Raw genomic sequence first — 16,870 nt, forward strand, 5'->3', positions numbered from 1 at the left:
CTGGAACTGAGCCCAGGCGGAAACTATGAAAGTAACAGCTCTGTTACCTCCTAGACAGATCTGAGAATCTCAAGTGTGCACACACACGAGCACATGTGCTCACACTCACTTCATGCATGAGTGATATCAATAGGCATTAAACGTCATTGTTGATTCACCTTTGATTTTCTGAACACATGTATGACAGAAATAAATGTAAGGGTTATCCAAGACAGTCATTTAATCAAATTTGTACTCACCCCGCTTCCACCCTAGTCTTTAATCAGAAGCTTTAAAAGAGGATCAAACTGATGGACTTGGATTTTTCTTTTTTCCCAGCCTAGGTCAAATGGATGCAAAGGCAGCCCAGGTCAGGGGCAGGGGTTGAGATAAAGGCTGATCTGAAAAGTCACTAGCTGGCTCCTGCCTCATCAGTTGGGATTTTGCTGCAGACTGATTTCACTCAGAAGTCAGACTGTTTAATTCTGCAGTGGAGAAAGAGTTCCCGAAGACCGGGCAGATGCAGAGAGAGCCTCCTGACCTCTGTCCCCCTTCCTCCTGCAGGAGGGGACTCACCAGCTGGTCGAGAGTGGGCGATATGACACAAGGGAAGATTTTACAGTGGTCGTGCAGCCGTTCTTTGAAAACGTGGAGATGCCAAAGACCCCGGTAGAGCCTCATGGATAAGTGGGAGCCACAGGTGTGCCCAGCTGTTTGAGCGTCATTTGTGTTATCCGACGTCCCTATAACACAGCCCCTCTATTCTGTCCTGTGACCAGGAGGGGTTGCCTGACAGGTCTTTCTTCGCTCCTGACTGTTTCCACTTCAGTAGCAAGGCTCATGCCCGCGCAGCCCAGGCCCTGTGGAACAACATGGTAAGAGGACCGAGGTAGGAAAAAGTATTCTCCTTCTGATAGGAAAGAGATTCCAGGAAGCTTTCAGAGGACTTCAGAGGCCCATCACTCAGGCTGTGTGATTCCCTGCACAGCGATGACAATAAACCCCGTTTCCTCCGTCCCGCCCTCCCGTCTCGGGCCTCACCCTGCGTCCTGACTTTTCCATTCTTGCCACCCCTTTCTCACTCTGCATCCTCCTGCTTCTTGGTTTAGCTGGAACCTGTCGGCCAGAAGACAAGAAGGCATAGGTTTGAAGACAAGATCAACATCACATGTCCAGACCAGGTACAGTGAAGAGCGCAGCCTTGCCAGGGGTCTACCTAAAGCCTCCTTCCCAGCCTTTCGAAGTCTCTCATTAACGTTTCTCAGTTCCTTCCATCCCAGGTTCTCACCCCCACCCCCAGCTCTGTTCACCTACCCACCCATTCCAGACTCCAGTTAGCCATCCACAGTGCCCCATCTGATTGGACCGTGAAGGGTGACAGCCAGTGGCCGGGAGACCCTAGAGCTCGCCTCTGTCTCTCCATGTCCCAGCAAGCCCTGGCATAAGTCTGCACACGGCTCTCTCCAGCTGGGCAGAGGGACATGGCAGGACCAGCCAGATCTCATTTTGAAGGCCAGGGGAGGGGAGGACCTCAAGGGCGGGAAGGGACAGAGGATACCCCATCTCCACAGAGCCACTGTCCCCATGGTAGGATGGAAAGAGTGAGGGGCTGAGACCTAGAAGAATATCTTCTAGGATGGAGGTGGGGTTTGGGGGTGGGAGGTCCATTGGAAGCCGGAGCTAAGAAAGCAGACATTCACCAGAAAGGCAAAGCAGATCTCCGAGCTCATTCACAAATGATCAGAGAGATTCTTGGACCTTTGCAGCTGCTCCCTCACCTCTGTCAGTTCCCCTAGATTCCCAGAGGGGTCCCAGGCCCGGGACGGGAACCCACTGATCTGGGGCTTGCAGGGGGCAGGACCTCAAAAGCGCCTGGCTTTTCTTGTCTGGGCGGGAGACGCCCAGGCCGCTGCAGGGCGGGAGTGGCATGGGGTGGGAAGGGGTCCTGCGAGTAGGGGACGTGCTCTTGTATTAGCAGAAAGTGGGGCTCTGCTGGGAAGGGGCAGCATGGGGAAAGAGAGGTGACCCAGCCACCTCAGCCAGTTGGGTGGGAGGCAAAGAGCAGAGGTGCTCATTCCTGGGAGCCGTGCAGGGTTTATTCCGGTTGTTCAAGAGGTTTGCAGAGACGGCCGGGTACGTCCTGGGAGGGAGCCAGCGGTCAGCCTGGTGGCAGGGGGCTTGGGAATGTGGAAAGTGTTTCTGAGCAGAGCAAGAAGCAAGTCAGCTTGCTGCGGTGGCTCACCACCCCCCTTCCCCTCACAGGTTTGGCCATTTCTGAGCACCTACAAGAACGCTGTGCAGGTATCCGCTTGTTGCTTCCTTTCGGCTCAGCCGCCAATGCAGTGGGCGGCCCCCGAGCTGGGACCAGCCCTGCAAGGCAGGGTGGGAATGTGGGCAGGTGTTCCCGATGGGCCGTCGGAGGGGGGGGCGGGGGGGGATTCACACTCCTCTGTGAAGTCCATCCACCTATACCTTCAGACAGCGGGGAGGGCAGAGGAGGAGCCATTGATAACAGCACAGATAGGGGGCCAGCCAGTCAACTCTCAGCCTCTCCAGACGTAAGTCAAGAGAACCATCCCTCTCATAAAGCTGCTGCAGAAGCAGGGCTGGCATGCGGTGGGCTGGGCCGTTTTGTTGATGCCCTGATTTTTACACTGGATGGTGGGGGCCGTGTGTGGGGGTCTGAACTAGGTTAGCAGATGGAGCCCAGCCAGATTCTCAGAATCACCCAGGGAGCCTTTCCTGCTAGGCCGCCCCCAGGGTAGGGCCCAGGGATCTGTGTTTGTTAAAGCTCTCTGGTGAGTCTGATGCCAAGCCAGCCTCTCTGGCCCCTGGCAACCCTGAGATTCTGGGATTCATTCTACACCCCTAGGGTCACGGGAGCCAGCTGCTGTGCAGTGACAGAGCCCCTTCTGCCTCGCCGCCCACCTCAGGTAAGCCCCCTGTGGCACAGCAGGACCCAGGGCCCCTCCACAAGAACTCACTTATGGCCGGGGCTTGCTTCCTGTCTGGCTGGTCGCTGGGACGCGTCCCTGCTTTGTCCCTGTCTTCTGTAGTGAAGTCTGACCCAGCAGGACCCAAGGCGGCCAGGGTCCTTCCGATTCAGCCCGCCACCGGGAGCACATGTGGAGTAGCCACAGGAGTGCCGCCCTCAGTGGCCCAGCCTGGGGTGTGACCTTGCCCGGCCGGGAGGCGGGGTGTGTGGTGCCCAGGAAGGCCCCAGAGGGAGCCAGCTCTGCGGGTTGCCCTGCGGCCCCAGGCTCTGCGATCACTGCTGCTGCCTGCCGTAGGGCTGGAAAGTTCTCTGGAGTCTTCGGAAGAGACTCGAGGGCAGGGAAAGACCCAACATGAGTATTCCTCAGATTCTTGGTGGAAATCCGGAACCCAGCTCTAAATGGTCCGTGCGTCGGGCTCTGCACCGCATCTCGGATGGGCCAGCGGCCATTTGGTCACGCACTCAGGTCACAGCTGGTGTCCCACGTGACTGCTGGCACCAAGGTGGTGGGATCCCACTGTGCCCTAGCATCCCCTTTCCTCCTCCCCCTCTCTCTCAGCACCTCTCCCTTCCCATAGGCCCAGGATCGTTTATTGTGCCTCTGATGGGGAAACTGTTTTCATCTTAGCTCTGCCTCTGTGGCGCCATGGACGCTCAGTCCTGCACAGCCGAACACACACGCGGGTCGTGTTTCTGGTCTTGCTTAAGGCAAGAAGCAGTGGGCTCTGACTGCAGCTTCCTTTGCACAGACTCAAGCGTGTCTGTTTGTCTTTCCAGTGCACACCCTGAGACCTGCAGACATCCAAGTTGTGGCCGCTCTGGGGGACTCTCTGACCGTAAGGACGCGTGGGCCCCACGTGGCTGGGGATGGCTGTGTCAGCTCCGGGTCCCCGTCCTCCTGACCCCAGGGCCTGTGCTCCTGGCCTCCGCATTATCCCACCCCTCCTTCCTGACTCTGTCAGTCTGAGTGCCGGACAGTGGTTTGATTTTGCAGCCACTTTCGCCATCAGGTGTGCGAGGGGGACTCTCTTTCAGGAGCGAACTGAATTGTCTCAGGCAGTAGAGGTTTTGAACACCTAATGTCACCTTTTGAACCATTGCAAAAATATGTCATTTTGACTCAAAAACTCTCCTAAACCTAATGTGGCTGCTCTTTTCCCTTTGGATTATACTTTACAAGCAGCTCCAACCTTCACATCCATTTCCTCTTTGCCTCTGCCCCAAAGCAGGAAAGGCTCCACAGCTGTGGCAAAGGCTCTGCTCTTAAGTTCCAAGAAGCAGGGCCACTGTACCATCCCCAAACAGCACTTTGTGGCAGCACGGCTAAGGCCGTGAGATTGTCCTACAGAATGTCCCAGAGGGAAAGAGGAGAAATGTGAAGTGTATGAGAAACGTGTCCACTGGGGCCCACTCAGTCTATGGGCTCTCTCTTCGTGCATGTACAGGACTTAGGAGCAGAATACTGCTAATAATGTTGTAAGTGTCTCACGTTTGTAAAGCACTCTAGAGGCTTCAAAACTGTTTTTGCAGCTGTGATCCAATTTGGTCATCAAAACAATCCTGTGAGATGAGCAGGGCATGGCCTCAGCTCCGTAAGGAGGCAGCTGAGATTCGAGGAAGCCACGCAGCCGGGGAAGCAGCAAGCCCGGGCGTTCTGGCTCCCAGGGCAGCGTTCTGCTCACGCTACGTTGCGTGCGCAGAGAACACCTTGGGAAGCCCTGCGTGTACACAGCCTCCCTTTTCTCTTGACTTGCTGATTTTCCTGTGGATTTTGATATGTTTTCGAAGGCTGGCAATGGGATTGGCTCCAAACCGAATGACCTGTCTGATGTCACTACTCAGTACCGGGGGCTGTCATATAGGTAATGTTAACCCATGACCCCCCTCCCACCCCATGCTCACCTGCGGAGATCGGCCGGGGGTTGGTCTCCTGTAAATGCATAAATACCAAAGAGCAAGGACCAGGTCTGGAGGGGGCTGTCAGAAGGAAAACCTATATATTTCTGCCAAATGTAACAATTTGGTGAGTAGAGAGGATATGTTACTGCTAGTAACCCTTTTCTTTTAATTGTGCAGAAAGAGCACGTCAGGGTACTTATCAGACTTCTGGGTCAACAGATCCAACATGAAATGCACCAGAAAAGCACCGAATCTCTGAGTCTTCACCTGCCCGTTTGCACGTATATGTGCACACGTAGATTCTCCCATGTCTCTTGTTTACTGTCTATATGTATCGATTCATGTTGTTTATTCATGTTCTGTAGCCACACCTCTGCCTTTATGTATGTGCACACATCCGTACAGAAAACTCCGAAACGCAGCACCCGCTTGAGGCAGAAACAACCGAGACAAAAACCACAACCAATAGGCGTTGCCGAGCCCCTCCCACGCGCCTGTATGATGGAGGCGGGTGGGTGAGAGGAATATATGGGAAGCCCAGGCAAAGGCTTATGCCCAGTTGGCAAGTGTCATTTAAAAATAAAAGATGCCCGAGTGCCACAGGACTATAGAAGAGGGAATACCCAGCCCTGCCAGTTGGGATAGGAGGGCCTCCCAGAGAAGGTGGTAGCCAGTTACGCCTTGACAGGTTAGCAATTTGGTAGGCGAGAAAGGGCATTCCAGGCAGGAGGTAAGAAAGCTTGAGACGTGTCAGGAAAGTGGTTGGATGTGGGTATTCTAAAGTTTCTTTCTCTCCTAATAAAGTTCTTGTTTACGAACCCTTCACAGTCATTGGCGATTAGCTCAGGATTCAAAACCACTAGAACACGGCCTACCACGAGAGGGCAGAGCGCTGATGAGAGGCAGGACAGCTCAGTGCCGGCCCCCTCCCTTTCCTTCCGAGAGGTTCAAGTGAAAGTTTTCTTCTAAGAAAGCGAGAGGGAACGGAGTGGGGACGACGAGGACAGTGCCAGAGAGAAAGTTTTTCCCGGGGTGAGAGAAAGGCATCCTCACTCAGCCAGGAGCCACCCACAGAGAGGATCCAGGGCGTGGGTAGCGTGAGGACATCACCCCCGCCTAGAGCTGAGCCAAAGACCTCGCAGCTCCCGAGGTCCCACACACCCTCCGCCAGGTGGGGAGGGGTCTCTACCGGGCTGCCGAGGGACAGAGTGGAGGTTGCCTCCTGACCACTGGGCCCCAGGCTTTACTGAGGCTGCAGCAGAGAGAAAAGCCAGAGGGAGAGCAGGAAAGCAGAGCTTATTACAGTCGAAAAAGCATGAGGTTGTGGCTGCTTTACTTAGCCTGAGCTAAAGAAGGCCGTGGCCTCACATCCTAGTGTGGGAAAACAGAAAATAAAGCAGACGAGCCAGCCAGCGATGACAGGCAAGCTGTCCTGGTGTAGTCAGGGGAGTGAGGTGATCTGCCCAGCTCCACAAACAGTCCAACTGCTCGGATTCCTGGGATTCCGATAGAGACAATCTTCTGCTAAAGGTCTCTCTCTGCAGCTGTGGCAAAATTCAGCCATTGCTCTTTGTTTCTTCCTACGAGTGAGGTCCAAGAAGGCCTGATGTTTCATTCTTCTGGTTCCAATTCCAAGGCTTTGTGTGCTCAATGGCTGCTGTCCCTTTAAACCCTTTATTCTAAATGTTTCAAAGACCTGCCCCAAGACCCATGTGCGTTAAAGGTAGGAGCTCTTCTCGGTCAGAGTCTGAGAGACAGTTTGACACTTGGTAAAGTGGGTAGACTAGGGTTTCTCATAGTGTGTTCCATAGAACACTAGCCCCAGTCTTTTATTTTGGGGAAAATATTTCCTACTACATCCTTCCTCGGGGGAATTCACATACATGTTAGCATACTGAAGGCTCTGAGAAGCCGCCCTACGTTGAAGAAATCTGTTTAAATCGTGTCTGTTGAATCCAGTGTTTCCCTTAATCCCAGAACTCTTTCTTTGTTCATAACTCTTTCTCTGTAAATGCCCATTAGCATCCCCTGGGAAATGTCCATGCAGTAGACTGATCTGAGAAAAAGCCATTTTCTGAAGCCATTAAAACTTCCGGATGGGAAATAAGAGGCAATTAATTGATTATAGGTAAATTAAGAATGCAAATCGAGCCTCTTCCTCCAAGGAAAGAAAGTGGAGAGAGTGGACCTCACAGAGTCAGACAGGGGAGAAGAATTTTTGGTGGGTGGGCGGCTGTGAGCGGGGCCTGCCAGAAGAGGTTTGGCTGTGAATATTTCCAAGGCCCCTTGACCTGTAAGAATCACACAGCAGTGAAAGGCCCCAGCTCTGGGTAGCTTAGCGGTGTGGTAGGCCCAGAGGTCTTTAGAGAATTGCCTTTCCAATTGAAATGTTTGCATGGTTGGACTCATTCAGAGGACAAAAATAATATTTATCAAAAAATGCATTTCTTTGTCTTTTGAATTAGGAGGTCAGTCTCATGTTATTGAAACTCCTCCGATAGATGTTATCAAGCATCTTCTCTGCATTTCTCTGCACACTGTGGGTGACTGGGGAGCAAAGCCCAGCCTTTGAGCTCATGGTGTCATACAAATTACATTAATCTGAAGGGTCTCGTGTAAACTAGCTGTTTCATAGGGGTCTGTTTTCTTTCGTGTTTCACACAGTTCTGATCAGAACGAGGGCTTTCATATTTTTGTTCCTCCATATTTATTTGTATAATTCTCTCTTTTCTCCTGGAAACGGGCTCAGAGAGATTTCTGTAGCCTGTTGGTCTTGATCAGCTACCTCACTTGTTTTAGAACAAAGAGGGTTTTAGACAAGAAATTAGAATGTACTTGATGTGTGTGTGTTTACGTATATCTCCGTGTTTATATGTTGACTGAAGGAGAAAAGGAGGCAGAGTTAGAACACAGTGACTGGAGGAGGTATATGGCTTTGTAATTTCCTGCCAAGTGAAAAGTGTTCTGATTAAGTGCTTTTAGTCCAGAGAAGGAAGGATCAGGAATCAGCTAAAGTAGTAGCTTCATACAGAGTTGGGAAAGGATCCGAAGCTTAAAAGAAAATGCCCGACCAAAGGCCAAGTTAAGTTCAGACATTGGATGGAGGTAGGAGAGAGATTCCTGAGTGAGATAGAAAGGTAGGGCTTACCTGGCTTCTTTTTCTCTCCACCACTTGAGGTTCTTGAACCTTTGACTTAAGCCCCTGACCACCATAGTGTGAAATAGTCAACTTCATTCCAAGCCTTCCCTTGAATGAAGAATAGCCAAGACTTTGATTCGTGGCCTGTCCTTTGGAAGGTTCTACTGGTGGGCTGAATGCTAACACTGTGTTCTCAGAATCTCTTGGCCTGGGCTGATATGCTGGGACTGAGGAGGGAAGAAAGAAGGAGACACAGAAGAAAAATAACAGTAAATACAATACATCTGAACATTGGACTTTTTTCAAATAGAAATACTTTTCTCCTTGCCTCCCCCACGTATTCAATTTAAATGCATGAAAGGCAATGAAACTTTGTGTCTCTTGAAGTTAGATTGAGGGCCATAAAACCAGATGAGATGAGATGAGATGAAATGAGATCGGGCATTGGAAGGCAGTGAGAGGCCATCCCCCGAACCTTCCAGCGGGATTTACCTGACCACTGGGCAAAGAAGAGCTTATCCATTTTCTAAAGGTTTCCAGCTCAAGCTGGTTTTAGTTACCTTTATGGTTTTGAGTTTCCTTTAGAAAGTTGATTAACCCCTGTGCGCCTCAGCTTCCTACTCTGTAAACCAGAGATAGTTCATGTTCATCACAAGCTTGTCTGTAGATTTGAGATAACTAATGTAGAGCATCTGGTTCATGGCTGAGCTCATAGTATATACTCAGCTGAGTGCACTCCCTCCTGATTTGCTGAAGAAAAGCAGCAGCCATCTTTCAGCTTCAAATCCTGAATTTGGGGGAACCAACTCCTCGCGGAATTCAAATATTCTCAGAATCCCTCAAACACAAAGAGATGTCTCTGGCACATCTGACAGGTACTGATGGCATGGGCATTTGTTAAAAGCTGGGGGCACTTTTTTGTAAAGCCTGTGTATTGATTCAATCTCTCTCGTTGGCTTTGTTCACTCTACAGTGCAGGAGGGGACAGCTGCCTGGAGAATGTGACCACCTTACCGAGTAAGTAACCACCAGTGGCTTGAGGTTGTCCTCTGGGTCCATCTGACCCCCAGGCTTCCTGAAAGTGCCTCTCAGCTAAGAAAGGAGGGAATAACATCTTCCTTATGGACTGTCATTGAAATGAGAGGAGAGGCCTGTGGACAGGTGGCTGAAGGGGATGGAATAAACTCTGTTTGGATTCCGGAGACCTGGGTTCGAGCCCTGACCCTTCTGTGTGCTGGCCGGGTGACCTGGGCCAAGTTACTAAACATTCTGAGCCTCAGATCTCCTCAACTGGCCCAGAGAGTGTGGAGATAGTCAAATGGGACAGTGAGTATTTGCTGCATTGTAAACTATAAAAAAAGAAAGAAAGAGGGCTTCCCTGGTGGCACAGTGGCTGGGAGTCCGCCTGCCGATGCAGGGGATGCGGGTTTGCGCCCCGGTCCGGGAAGATCCCACATGCCGCGGAGCGGCTGGGCCCGTGAGCCATGGCCGCTGAGCCTGTGCGTCCGGAGCCTGTGCTCCGCAACGGGAGAGGCCACAACAGTGAGAGGCCCGCGTACTGCAAAAAAAAAAAAAAAAAAAAAAACAAGAAAGAAAGAAAGAAAAGAAAAACTGAGAGGCTCTTGTTGTCTTGGCCCAGCCTGTCATCAAGTCGCTTGAGGCCCCAACTCCTCTTAGGAGCACACTCTGCCTTCCATCCTAAGCCCTCTGTGTCCTGTGCACCCTTCCCCTTCCAGATATCCTTCGGAAGTTTAACGGAAATCTCACAGGCTATGCAGTGGGCACAGGCAACGCCAGTGACACAAACGCCTTCCTCAATCAGGCTGTTCCTGGAACAAAGGCTAAGTATGGCATTTGGGGAGGGGAGGGGGCCTGTCAGGTAGGGAGTGGGAGGCCTGTAGTCCCCTTTAAGGTTGTAATTCTGACCTCTGAGTGCCAAGGGGACATTTATCCATTTGCAGCAATGACTTGAGAAGTTCTTGGCCACTCTCTTCTGTGGCTGCCCCGTGACCAAGGCCGCAGGGAGGCTGGAGGGCTGGATCTTGGACAGAGGCCGTGCTCCTAGAGCCTGAACTCCTGGCCTTGCTTTCCTGCGTAGCATGTTCTAATCGTTCAACTAACGACCCACCTTAGCCAATGTTTAAAACTTACCGTGGCATAATGGTACTCTCTACAGCACCTCACAAGTGGTAATTCCCCCAAAAGATCAGGGAGTACCAAGCAAACGGATGGGCAAGCCAGGATCTCCAGCCTTAGAGGCTACTTAGAGGGGCAGTAAGTCTTGTCCTGTCCCTGCTCCTGCTATGGAGCTACAGGAAATGCAGCTGAGAAGCCAGAGGCAGCTGGAGCCAACTGCTCAGCCTCCCGGGCTGATCGTCCAAGGAGGCCCCTCACCCTGCTCCTAGAAGCCTCAGCCACCCGGGTCTCCTTGCTCCTGGCCCAGCCTGGGAAGACCCTTCTTAGTAGTAGAAACGGCTGGGGACAGATGGACCCACCAGCAGGTGCCAGGAGATGAGCATTCTGTGGATCCATCTCACACTATAACAGGGACCTAAACTGGTGAGGAGCTGGGGATGCCTGAGCTCTAGTCTTTCCATGAATTCTAAACCCAAGTGTTTGTACGGTGTATATTTATTCCCCCACCTCTTTCTAAAAGAAAAGTGTAGCTAAGTTTACCAAAAATGACACAACATATACATGAGAGAGAAAAATCACAGCCTCTGGTGGGGGGAGGAGGGGAAGAAGCAACTGTGTCAGTATGAGCCTTCTTACGATTCTTGGGTCTAAGCATCAAACTCTCAGCTTCCTGGCAGCCAGGGTAAAAAGAGGAAGCATGCCAAAACTTTCCTAGATCTAATTTCAGAATCCACACCAGTCCTTCAAAGGAGATGAACGGTTTCCTAGCATGGAATCCTTAAAGACCCTTTGCATGTGGAGTCCTAGAAAGGAGACCATGCGTAACAAATGTAATTGTCAGTACCCTTGCCCGTTGCTTTAGGACAAACACACGACTGGCTTTGCAAATGGTTATTTGTTGTAAGAACTCTCCAGGAGAGGCAAGTAGCTTCTTGTCCTGAGCCTCAGGGTCTCTGCCAGCTCGTGGTGCGGGGGAGGAGTTAATGCCATAGAAACCTCCAGTTCAAGCCCTTTAGGATGAAAGGTCTGGGCGCTGTTCCTCAACAGGACTGATTTCCTCTCCTCCTCAGGGAACTTTCAAGCCAAGTCCAGACTCTGATACAGAAGATGAAAGATGACCATGTGAGTCAGATTTTTGGTTACTTTTACATTGCTTTTTCTTCTTTTTTCTTTTTGGCTGCCTCGGGTCTTCGTTGCCGTGCGCCCGCTCTCTCTAGTTGTGGTGAGCGGCGGGGGCTACTCTTCTCCGCGGTGCGTGGGATTCTCATGGTCGTGACTTCTCTTGTTGCAGAACACAGGCTCTAGGCACGTGGGCTTCAGTAGTTGTGGCTCGCGGGCTATAGAGCACAGGCTCAGTAGTTGTGGCGCATGGGCTTAGTTGCTCCATGGCATGTGGGATCTTCCTGGACCAGGGCTCGAACCCGTGTCCCCTGCACTGGCAGGCGGATTCTTAACCACTGTGTCGCCAACGAAGCCCTATGGTTATTTTTAAACACTAACTTTCTGACCCACTAAAGTCCCCAAATGGAATTGTCTGCCATGAAACCAGTGAGCCTCCTGTCACTAGAGGTATTCAAGCAGCAGCAGGGCAGCCCCTGTCGAAGGCCCTCAGGAGATTACGTCAGCTGCGGGGGAGGTATGTTGCTGATCACAATGACCTTGAAAATCCCTCCTGATGCTAAGAATCTGTGGTCTATAAACAAACCTCTGAAGTTCTGTCAGCTCTGAGATTCTGATGCTGTTATTTCAAGAGGGCAAGGAAGTTTTAGAGGGTTGAATGGATTTCCTAGAGCTGTGGTGTTTTTATTTGTTGGAAATCATCAGGCATTTTCCTCCCTCTGTACAGAGAGTAAATTTCCACGAGGACTGGAAGGTCATCACGGTGTTGATTGGAGGCAGTGACTTATGTGACTACTGCACGGATTCGGTAATGGGGGCGGGCCAGGCCTACTCATCGCCCTTGATTTGACCTGTAAGCCTTGGAGGTCCTATCTGAGAACAGTCCCTAGAATTGTCCACCTACACCTGTGTGTGTGTGCGCACACACGCACATGCACACGCGATTCACACGCGTGCACACACACACTTCTTGCCCCCCGAACCCTCGCATTTCTGGCTCCCCCCGCCATGTCCCAGCTGGCATCAGATATACAGTACTTCTATTCCCGTTTCTTACAGCTCCTGAGAATTCAGAAAGAGAAGCAGCCATAAAGCCCAAGCCCTTGAAAGGGGTACTAGACACATTCTGCTCCTGAGCTTAAAGCTCTGGCTGAAGGTTCCGGTCTTCCGTCTGGCCCATCTTTGGCGACAGCGAGTAGCCAGCTGCTCATCTCAGATTCTGACATGACGAGCTGGTCACAGTTGGATGCCGAGGGAGAACGAGGCCTTGGGGCTGGAGCCGGGTGGGGAGACTGCCCTATCCCCCTAACCAGCTCCTCCTCTCCATCCTGTCTCTTCCCAGAATCTGTATTCTGCAGCCAACTTTTTTGACCATCTCCGAAATGCCCTGGACATCCTGCACAGAGAGGTGAGTGGCGGGCTCCCACAAGCTGGACACAGCTCAAGCTGTGAAATGCCCCCTCCCCTGAAGGAGACAGACGAGGACGTGGGCTCCTGCCCTTTCCAGAGTTTGGGGCTTCCCCCCAAGGAAGCCTCATTCTATTTGGAATCAGCCCCGAGGGTCTCAGGCTTGAAGAAGGGAAGGCAGTCCCCCCACCTCTACCTGGGACATTCCCTGGTGGAGGCAGCTGGGCGGCTCCCAAGCTGGGCACCGCTCTCTGAGTGGCAGGCAGTGTCTACAGTAGGCCCCTCTCTGGTCTCCCCACCCCCGGCATGGACAAGCCTTTCCAGCTGCCCAGGAGGGGGCGCTCTGACTACCAGATGCTTCTATGGGTTGCCAAGACTCTGGGCCTGCTCAGCAGAGTTAGCCCAGGTCGGGCTGGAAGGAGACAGTCAAGGGCTAATGTCCTGGCAAACGGGGCACCTGCCTAACGGATTTGGGGCTTCCCTGGTGGCGCAGTGGTTAAGAATCCACCTGCCAGTGCGGGAGACACAGGTTCAAGCCCTGGTCTGGGAAGATCCCACATGCCGCGGAGCAGCTAAGCCCGTGCGCCACGACTACTGAGCCCACGTGCCGCAGCTACTGAAGCCCGCGCAGGTAGAGCCCGTGCTCCGCGACAAGAGAAGCCACCACAATGAGAAGCCCGTGCACCGCAACGAAGAGTAGCCTCCACTCGCCGCAACTAGAGAAAGCCCACACGCAGCAGCGAAGACCCAACGCAGCCAAAAATAAATAAATTTTTTTAAAAGATTAAAAAAAAATAATAACAAATTTAAAAAAAGAAAGCTAACGGATTTGGGTTCACTAACGGATGGCTGAACGAGCTGAGCCCTCCGCATTTAGACTCGGGTCTGCCACGTTGTCCCACTCCAGGAGGCCCATTCACGCTGCTGCCAACGTGGGTGGCACAGCCTGCAGGGCCCTAGGTGGTCACCTTGTGTCGACACCTCCCAGAACCCAACTCAGGGACTCCGGAGCCAGATCCCACTTCTTGGGGCCCTAAGGCAGCTTGTGAAAGAAGCCCCTCAGCCCCTGTCTCATCTGAAGCCTCTCCCGTAGGTACCCCGGGCGCTGGTCAACCTCGTGGACTTCATGAGCCCCCGCGTCATGCGGCGCGTGTTCCTGGGGAACCCCGACAAGTGCCCGGTGCAGCAGGCCAGGTAGGCGGGTGCTTGCTGGTCTGGCTCATGCGGTGGGGACTCCTCGGGGTCTCTGTGACTTGGTCCGTCCACGTGTGCAAGTCTGTAACAGGGTCTGTGCCAGGACCACCTCCTTCTGGGAAGTTGGAGCCAGGGCCCCCGCTTACCAGCCTCAGGGTACCAGCGAGAACCTCTGTGATACGGGGAAGCCACGGGGAAGAGGTTAGGGCTGGGACAAACACTAGTTCTCAGAGACTGTGCAGCCCAGCCTGTGAGAAGGAGAAACATATAGGGACGTGTCCACAGGTGGTGGAAGCGTAACGGAAAGCAAGGGAATGGTCCCCAAGATTCCCTTACCTTTGTGGGGAAGAAGCGAATTGGGGAAGGACACAGGGAGCTTCTAGCTGGGAGCGTTTTGTTTCTTAAGCTGCGTGAGAGGTGCAAGGTGTGTGTTTTATTATTCTTCCTACATTCTATGTCCACATACTCATTTAACAAATACTTTTTAAAATTTTGCTGTGCACCAGGTACTATTCTGAGTGCTCTAGAGATATCTTTTTTAACATTAAGTGTATTTTATGGATGTGAAATAATCCATAACAAAACAAAAGGGGACACAGTGCGGCACTAGTGTGAACTCAGGAGATGTCTGAGGCATGAGTATCAGAGGCCCCGAAAACACCAGCTCCAGAGCCAGAGCACGCACCTGTACTTTATTTCTAAACACTGAACGTTGGCTTTTCATTGTCCAAATTCACGTGTTCAGCGTAATTTGCTGCAGGCCCAGGGCCTGTGGTCCAACACTTGTACTCTGTGAACATGAGAGGCTGCCCATCCATACACCCTTGGGGCTTTGTCCATTCCCCTGTCAGGCCTGAAACCTGCCCTGAGCACACGCGGCAGAGCCTCCTAAGCCCGGGCTCCGGTGAGCGCCTCACCTCGCCCCACGCAGCAGAGTCAGTCTCTGACCTAAGCTTCCGCTCTGGGTCCCCCTGCCTCCCCCTCTCTGTGCAGCATTTTGTGTAACTGCGTTCTGACCCTGCGGGAGAGCTCCCAAGAGCTGGCCAGGTTGGAGGCCGTCACCCGAGCCTACCAGGTAAGACCAAGAAAGTCTCTCCTCCCCCTCGATGAACACGCCAGTCCAGAGCCCCCTGGGGGAGGCACACGGGGAAGGGAAGAGCTGTTCAGGCTTTGAGGGGTAACATCACCCTCCAGGCCACTTCCTGGCTGAGGTGTCTCAGGCAGCCCAGTTGGGGTCATCCCAAAGGAACCCAGGTGGCGGAGTCCTCATGGCTGAGCTGTCCTTGGTGGCTCAGCCCTGACACTTGGCCTGAAGAGGGCGGCAGCCCTAGGTGCCCCATCGGACTACCTTTCCCTCCACTGCGCCCTGGAGGCCCAGCTGTCCCCCCAACCTCCCACCTCCCCAACAGGCAGGCCACGCACGAATGGGGAGTTGCAGGTCCCGAGCCTGGGGGCCCTCTGGAGACTCTCCCTAGGTTTTTCTGTTCCTTGTGGGACTTCCTGCCTGGCCCTTCAGAACTTGCGGTCCACTTAAAACCAAAACCAAAAGGTGGCACAACCCATATCCAATACTCTGGAAAGAGATTTACCATCAGGTGTGTCTGTGTTCTCAAGGGAAGAACTGAGTCAGCCCACCTGTTGGGGGAGATGGGGACAAGGACACTACCCACCCACCCCCACCCCTGCCCTAATGGGCACCTGGAGCCCCAGGGCCTGTGCAGAAGGCACCCATGTGTGTGTCCCCAGAGCAGCATGCGTGAGCTGGTGGAGTCAGGTCGCTACGACACGCGGGAGGACTTCTCCGTGGTGCTGCAGCCCTTCTTCTACAACATCCAGCTCCCCATCCTGGCGGTAGGCTCCCTGCCCTCCCTGACAGGGCTGCCAAAGGGAGGAGAAAATTCAAGGCAGAAATGCCAAGTGCTTCCGTGAGAGTGAAAATAAATGGGGCAGACCCGGGCAGCTCTCCAGCTGCTGGTCTGGTGGGTACAGCTTCCCCGAACATCAGAGCTGCATTCCCAGAGGCAGTCCCACGTGAGATGTTCTCATTACTACTCATCACAGCCTCCATTTTATTGAGCACCTACTATGTGCCAGGCACTGTGCGCACCACGCATTAAATCTTCACAACTGCCTTTTGAGGTGAGTTTTATCATCCCCACATAACAGAGGCTCAGAGACTTGAAGTATCTTCCCTAAACTCATACAGGAAATAAGGCACAGAGGTGAGATTTGAACACGTCCAATTCCAGACTATTTACTTTCTGCCCCACAGCCAACACTGTAGTTGTAACGGAGGGTACCGTTTCCGCCCCTGGCTCTGCTCTCCACTTGACACTTCCACTCTGAGCAGAAGAGCTCTGTGAATGGACCAGGGTGGGGACTCAGTTCTCTCTACCTGGGCCTCCATCCCAAGGGCCTGGCCTACCTGGAGGGAAGCCAGAGGAAGCTTTGAGCACCTAGGCTTTGCCCAGGCCTGCCCCAAGGCTTGGCCTCTTCTCCCCACCAAGGTCACGGGGACCAGCTGGCCAAGGGCTGGGAAGTAGCTTTTCCCAGCTGGCTGACCAAGACTTCCTCAGGGACTAGTATCTCATTCCCTCAACCATGGCATGGGTTACATACATGTGCCTAAAAATACATATAGCACTTTTTAAATTAAATAAGGGGAATTGTGGGACCAGAAAGCAGATTAGGAGTTTGGGGTCACTCAAGGCTATTGATCTGTGGGACTGCTCTGATCTCCCTCTCGAGGTGAGCAGGGCCTTAGGAAGCCACAGGCGGGGAGCACCCTCGGGGGAGGAGGGCATTGAGAGGTCAACCCCAGGGGTCAGGCCCACCGGCTGTGGCCCACTATCCACCCTCTGCACCAACGGGATCTTAAGGACGTCTGTTTCTCTCCTTCAGGATGGGCGCCCGGATGTGTCCTTCTTCGCCCCAGACTGCCTCCATCCAAATCAGAAATTCCACTCCCAGCTCTCCAGAGCCCTTTGGGTCAATATGGTAAA

General features: G+C 52.8%; 1 protein-coding gene across 1 annotated transcript in view; it reads left to right on the forward strand.

The window, feature by feature from the left end:
- The window catches only part of PLB1 (phospholipase B1), a 185,524-nt gene that overhangs the window by 133,615 nt on the left and 35,039 nt on the right, over positions 1–16,870 (forward strand). Inside the window, 16 exon segments of the mRNA XM_032652827.1 lie at positions 544–648; positions 759–854; positions 1,089–1,160; positions 2,242–2,280; positions 2,852–2,912; positions 3,752–3,810; positions 4,763–4,836; positions 8,986–9,029; positions 9,749–9,857; positions 11,219–11,270; positions 11,995–12,075; positions 12,610–12,675; positions 13,768–13,868; positions 14,862–14,943; positions 15,615–15,719; positions 16,770–16,865. Of these exon segments, the coding sequence (XP_032508718.1) occupies positions 544–648; positions 759–854; positions 1,089–1,160; positions 2,242–2,280; positions 2,852–2,912; positions 3,752–3,810; positions 4,763–4,836; positions 8,986–9,029; positions 9,749–9,857; positions 11,219–11,270; positions 11,995–12,075; positions 12,610–12,675; positions 13,768–13,868; positions 14,862–14,943; positions 15,615–15,719; positions 16,770–16,865 (1,242 nt within the window).

The sequence above is a fragment of the Phocoena sinus genome, chromosome 13 (assembly GCF_008692025.1).
Source record: "Phocoena sinus isolate mPhoSin1 chromosome 13, mPhoSin1.pri, whole genome shotgun sequence".
NCBI lineage: Eukaryota > Metazoa > Chordata > Mammalia > Artiodactyla > Phocoenidae > Phocoena > Phocoena sinus.